Source organism: Labrus mixtus, chromosome 17 (assembly GCF_963584025.1).
Source record: "Labrus mixtus chromosome 17, fLabMix1.1, whole genome shotgun sequence".
In the NCBI taxonomy this organism is placed as follows: Eukaryota; Metazoa; Chordata; class Actinopteri; order Labriformes; family Labridae; genus Labrus; species Labrus mixtus.
The window spans coordinates 21269731-21276566 of NC_083628.1; the positions used below are offsets into that span (position 1 = coordinate 21269731).

The following is a 6836-nucleotide window of genomic DNA, read 5'->3' on the forward strand; positions in this document are numbered from 1 at the left end:
GCAGTCAAGAGAAGACAGAAGGTTGAGAAAATATAAGATATCTATAAAAAAAAAAAAAAAAAACATATTAAAAATGTGTTAAACGACTCACCTCAAAGTTGTACCTGAGGATGTTCTGAGGAAGTCTATAAAAGACTTTATGGTCTCCACTGAAAACCTTCCTGCACTGCCCCCCGAAGCTCAGAGTGTTGATCACACCTGCTCTCAGTTTACCCGTCAGCACATCGTACCTGCAAAACATGACCCGAGATGTCGACACGTTCTCCACCACCAGAAAATATCAGGTATTCATTTTTCTGGAGATTTTAAGTTGTACTTTCTCACCCTCTGCCAGTGAAGTCAGAGTTGGGAGGTGTTTTGTCGATGTCACATGAGTAGTGGCTTCTGTCCTCATCACAGTTTCTCTCATCCAGACCATCCTCACAGTCCTGATCTCCATTACACACCAGAGACCTGCTGATACACTGACCTGCATATACAGTATATAATAATACAATTTTAAAAAACTGAGTTAAGATGACAATCAACACAAATTCCTGAAACCTTGCAAAAAAAAAAACTAAAGCTAAAAAAATTAACCATAGGGGTTAAAAACTCATCTGAAATCTATTATCAAATTAACTGAATAAATAAAACTAGATTGCACCGCTGTTAACCTCCGTTTATGTTGAACTAACCAGCGGTACAGCGGAACCTGTCTCCACAGCCTGTTTCCAGGGGACATCCTTTCAGCGGGACACACGGATGTGTTTCTGTGGCTTCTCCTGGACATGGCACACCCCCAAACTGGGCGTACACCTCTACATGGCGAGTTCGCACCTAGAGACGAAACCAAAGTCACCATGACCTCTATTTAACACAAGACAAATACCACAACAAACAAAACAGATCCACAGAGTCTGGATTCATTTGCTGATTTTTTACTCTATTGGCTTCGAGTCAGAACTGCAACCTTTCAACAAAACACCAGACTAGAACTTCTGAATTTTTTATTCTAGAGGCTCATCTTAAAATCTCAAACATTTTGTAACTTACTGATTCAAAATGTGATAAAAAATTTAGTCTCAGCATAGCCTTCTTTTAAAATATCAAGACAGCATCTGATGGACTATATATCGTGTGTATGGTGTTGTCCCACCTACACTTAAAATGTCGAAGTTTGAAATAAACTGTCTATCATAAGGTGACCATATTTTCAAACCTCCAAATCAGGACACAGCAAACACCCACATGTATCGATCCACAGATGCACTTATCACACAAGGTGGTAGGCAAAGGCGCCCTCCTGAGCAGACCCGTTTAAGTTGGTCACTAGCATTTGCGTCATTGAAGTAGGTTGCATCAGTGCTACTTCCAGACTCATGGATCTCTCTCTACAGACAAATCAGTATTGACCTTTGACTCGTGGTGCATTAGCGATGTTTTTCTAAACAGCAACAGCCTTGGCAACGACATTGACTGACATATTTACAGACTAATCAGTGTCAAATCTTGAAAACAGAATGGTCCCGCTAAAATCTGGACTTATGGTCTCCCTAGAATGCTACAGACTTCTTAGCTAGCTATTAGCATGTAACCAGCTACTGAAGATCATCATCTAGTTCTGTAAGTAACCAATATAACACCAAGATTTAGTAGCACATGTTTTGAGAAGACAGACTTATTTCACTGTGATGATCAGTGGTGTGATCAGGCCTTTAGATGTTATTTAATATATGATTCAAAAAGTTCTTTATGAATGATCATTAGATGGTCAATATTGTGATCCATAGACAACACTGAAAATGTATAGTGTGTAAATGATGTTGCGTTCTGTGTATAGTGCAATGTGAGGACCGTCTCCACAAACCTAAAATATGTGGACCCAAGTTCTCTTTGTGGACATAACTTTGGTCTCCAATTATGGTTACCTTTTACAGCATTTTAGGGATAATGGTTTAATGTTTTTTTTTCCTTCAAGCATTGAACGTGAAATCTAAACATTGTCCTCAAAATTAGATATGCATGTGTGTGCTCTGAAGTACCTTTGTTCTGGAGCAGCCGTCACACACAGACCAATCTCCATAAGGCCCCCATCTGCAGTTTAGAGGCTGCTGACAGCTGAGAGGAATGATTAGTGACATTATTATTATCATTTAATATGAATCTGTTTTAAAATTACACCAGGAGAAAAAGATTACATAAACAAAGCACAGGCCAAAAGAAAGTAATTTGGCAACAGTTTTAAAAAGATCACTTTCCAGCTCTTAGAAGTTTAGGTAACATGAAGCAGAGAGACGTGTCACATCATCTACTACTATCCTTAAAAAAATCACTGCAGATTAAGACAGTTTGTGTGTGCTGTGTGCACCTACCTAGCTGAAGACAGAAGGACGGACAACAATGCCAAAGATGACAGTCTTGCAGCCAAATTCAGCTGTGCAAAAAAAAGAAAGACATGTAAAATAAACCTTAGGCTATAAGAAACAGCATCAGAAAAAAGGGCTGCTGACTAGGATCTTTCTGTGTACTTTCCATGTGCCTGCGTTGTGTTTCTCCTTGTATACTCCAAAAGGGAATAGATTTATTGAAAAAGGTGTGAGTATGAGGATAAATGTTTTTTTTCTTTCAGTCCTGTGATTTACTGGCCACATATCAAAGGCGTACCCCTCCCTCTTGGAGGTTGTGAACTAGAGTTGGTGTTACACTCTATGGATGGATCGATATGAAAGGATAATAAAAAATATTCTATCCTTGACAAAAGTTATTATCAGTCCAACAAACTGCAGTTCCTCGACTGTCCACTTGAGGCTGGCTGTCAAATATTATCCACTGGTTGTTAATGACGCTTGTGGGTATTAAATTTTGATGGAGGGAGTTAACAACCAGTTGCAAAGATCTACTGTTGGCTGAACCCTAACCATAACCATAACCCTTTGGACCAAAAAAAGAAACAGAGTAAAAGTAAGACCTTAAGGAAAACTTCTCAGGGGGGGTGTTTAGTCCTGGTCACAGGTTTATTTTTGACTCCTCAGAGGTGAAAATAGCCAGGCTGGCTGTGGACACCTGTGTGCGTATCTCTTTCTCTGTACACCCAGGTGTTAATAGCCACTTTGGCTTTTCACAGTGAGTGTAAATAGCATTAATGGCTTCTTACACCTGGGTGTTAATAGCCATGCTTATAAAATAATCTATTACTATTACTTTGACCAACCTAACAGAAGCAATTATTCAAGTTATCGCTTATTATTTTTAAAAGTATGTTAAATAACCAGTCTATGCAGAGCCAAAACAATGAATATTCAAACAGAATCCCAGCTTTGAATATATTTTGAGTTTGCAGTACCTTCATGATGCGCTCCTCAGAGGTCGGCCTTCTTGTTTGGTCCAGCTCTCAAACATTCAGGGTCATATAATCAGCAGGACGGGAGATTACTCAACAGATCCCACAGTTCAGGAATTCCCACACTTAAGAAACTCTCATCCATGGACTCCTGATTCCCGGATTACACAATGTGATTTTTGTGTTTGCTTTGAGAGCTGAGGTCTACAGGAGTGTGATGAAACTCAAAACATTCTCATTGGATTGCAACAGGAACAGTTGCGTAACAATTGGCTGTCCTGCCATCAGGAGCTGAGTCTGCATGGTTTGGACAAAGGGCAAAAAAAGCATTCCTGTTGTTCTATACACACAGAGTATACCTGTGGATATAACATAAGAAGGACCAATTCTTTGTTCATGCCAACAGATGTTTTAATTAAATCCAAGATATCTTGATCCAAAACAGTTATTTATCACAAATAGTTAGAAATGTAAAGTACTATATGGTCAGTTACAGAGAAAGCAGAATGGAGATAAAGAAAGGGAGTATTTTGTAGATCAGTGGTTCTCAACTGGTGGGTCGGGACCCAGAGGTGGGTCGGGACCCAGAGGTGGGTCATAACTGTGTGCCTGGAAAAAAAAACATCTGTTAAGCGCTTTTTAAAAAATGCTGATTTTGTTCAGTTTCTTGCTTCTGTCACATGATTTGTGCCAACTGAGGTCCAAACTGCACACGTTTTCAGTAAATAAATCTGATTGGTGGAAAAATATCAAACATTTGGTCTCGATTTTCCATGGAGGAGTTGGTGGTGGGTCCTGACGCTAGACGAGTTGAGAACCACTGCTGTAGATGATCAAGTATGGTGGTTAATCATAACCTGGAAACATCAAATAAAAGGCTGATATACCGTCAGGAATCAGCCAATATCTGCACAACTCATATAGTGATCAAGTTTATAAATATACACAAGTTGTATTTTATATCGTAATATAGGAGCATTCAGAGTCACATGACTGTAGAAAACATTGAATCCTCATGAAGGTTATTTGAGCTTTTATGAGGGGCCATTCAAATCTGTTTACATTTTACAACATGAAGAAATGAGGAAAAGTTAAAGAGAGTAGATACTGACACAGGACGATGTATTTAAAAAACAACAAACTGGAGAAAGTCAGTGATACTGACTGAGCAGCGATCATCATCTGTTCTGCGTATTCATGGTTAGTTGTGGTCGCCCTCTAGTGGTGATTTATTATACTCTTTAGGTTTGAGCACCAGGACACAGATTTCAAACTTTAGCTCCATACTACGTCTACCTGTTTGTTTGTTTTTAAAGTCCAGATGACACATCTAAGTGTTTCCTCTCTGCTCCAGGAACATTCAGAAACATTTTCTGCTCGTGCAGCCAAGTTCTTGTCTCGGCTCGGCAGCTGCGTGGAATGTTGGCCAGAGGCCTGGTTTTGCATGTTGCAATCTCACAAGACACAGCTCGCTTACAGCTCCCATTAAAACTATGACATTTATTTATTACTTAATATTTCTATCCTTTTTGTTATCTGTTTCTTTTGCTGTATAGTTTCAAATAGCTCTGTCACATTGTTGTTCATACTCACTCTCTCCTAGCCTGTAGTAATGTCATGCTGCATTATTAATCATCACATTAAGTCATAAACATCAGACGTAATACATTACATTAACACACTTTATTTGGATTAGTATTTCTGTACATTGCACATTGTCTCTGTATGGTAAAGTTTTGCACACACACTTTACAGCTCTTTTCATACAGCAAAGACTTCACATCATATTCTATTTGTTTATTTTATTCTGTTTGAGTTTCTTGACACTAGGAGAACTACTACTACTCACTTTGTTTAATTTTGTTCATTTTATTTCAACACCAAGACAAAGTCCTTGTATGTCTAAACCTACTTGGCAATAAACCCTGTGACTGACTCTGATCCAAAACACACCTAACACCTCTTATAAACCATAAACCACTTCCTCTTTTCTAATTGTTTGTTATATTTCCCTGCTTTGCAATCATCTCTGTCATTGTACATTGTTCACACGATGGTGTTAATATAAACAAAACATTCTAGCATCACTTTAAGGTGAATTAGGGAGCAATTTTGAGTAAATAAATAAACAAGCAATACATAAATGAACAAATAAATGAGACAGTGCACACTGCTGTACCTGCTTGAGACAGATCAGCAGTTAGACAAAGTTAGCACATCTAGCTTCAAAACTTCAAAAAGGTATTAGAAGCTATAGAGTCAGAGATTGCCAAAAGGAGATGTGGAGACCAAGAAACCAAAGGTGAAAGAAATTTGAACATTGCACGGTAATTAATTTGTCCAGAAATCCAGAAACACGACTACCCCCTACTTTACTATAAAATGAGTTGCAATTGTTTTTGTTTACTTTCAGCCCTGAAGTGGCCAAAAAGATCAGCTTTAAGTTTTAAAAAAGTTGGTTGTGTTTTGCTTTTTATCCACGACAAATGATTTAGAGGTCTCTGTCAAATGTTCCGACTATGTGTCTGTGTCTCAGAGAGTGTATGTCTATGTCTCTCTCTGTGTGTGTGTGTGTGTGTGTGTGTGTGTGTGTGTGTGTGTGTGTGTGTGTGTGTGTGTGTGTGTGTGTGTGTGTGTGTGTGTGTGTGTCTCTGTGCTATGCAAAGTATGCAGAGTGTGTGTGTGGGTGGTACCCACTGACTCACACACTGTCAAAAACAAGCTGCTGACATGTGAGTGTGTGAGACTCACATGTACCGCAGCCTGAACTTGACCTGAAATGTGACTCTACAGGCGGTAAATACAGCTCTGAAAGATGAAGCAGCGGCTTCATGACATGTAAACAAACTCATAGTTTTACCCTAAAGTGTAAAGCAGCACTTTGACTGAGTTTAGCTCTTTGTAATTTTATACTCATGAATGATCAGAGTTCTAGTGTGCATACATGTCAGCACTACAAACAAGTGCAACTATCAAACTTATTGAACTAGTAGTAGAAATATTAAACATGTATAAGTACTTTGTAATTATGTAAACATTGTGTTTTGCAAGATTGTTTAACCTCCACTACATTTTAGGGAAATATTAAATGTTACAAGGCAACTGTTGTTACTACACAAAAACACACAAAGTACACTATGTACTTGTTACTTTTTTTTTCATTTAAAGCTTTTCTGGGGGGCTTTTATGCCTTTATTGGGGAGATGGACCGTAAATAGAGACGGAAATTTGGGGACAGAGCGAGGGTGGGGAATTTCATGCAGGAAAGGAGCCACAGGTCGGATTTGAACCTGGGCCGGAAGCTTCAACGACTACAGCCTCTCTCAACCTCAATCAATGAAATGACCTTTATTTGGGACAGGCATCAATATGAGACGGGATCTCACGCACAGCAAAGATGGTTAACATTGTAAAGTTGTATAATAGTTGACAGTGTACAAATTAAGATATTAATAAACTATAAAACAACAGATCACTCATTTTGCTTTGTAACACAGTTTATTTATGCCGACTT

At 38.7% G+C, this 6836-nt stretch overlaps 1 protein-coding gene across 1 annotated transcript in view; it reads right to left on the reverse strand.

Moving 5' to 3' along the window:
- c7b (complement component 7b) overlaps window positions 1-3462 on the reverse strand; it is an 11950-nt gene extending 8488 nt beyond the window's left edge. The window contains exons 1-6 of the mRNA XM_061061393.1: window positions 3326-3462; window positions 2355-2416; window positions 2025-2100; window positions 678-819; window positions 325-469; window positions 92-230 (exon numbers count right to left, since the gene is read on the reverse strand). Coding sequence (XP_060917376.1) covers window positions 92-230; window positions 325-469; window positions 678-819; window positions 2025-2100; window positions 2355-2416; window positions 3326-3331 — 570 coding nt within the window. The 5' untranslated portion in view covers window positions 3332-3462. The remainder of the gene's footprint in view (window positions 1-91; window positions 231-324; window positions 470-677; window positions 820-2024; window positions 2101-2354; window positions 2417-3325) is intronic.
- Window positions 3463-6836: the final 3374 nt, after the last annotated feature.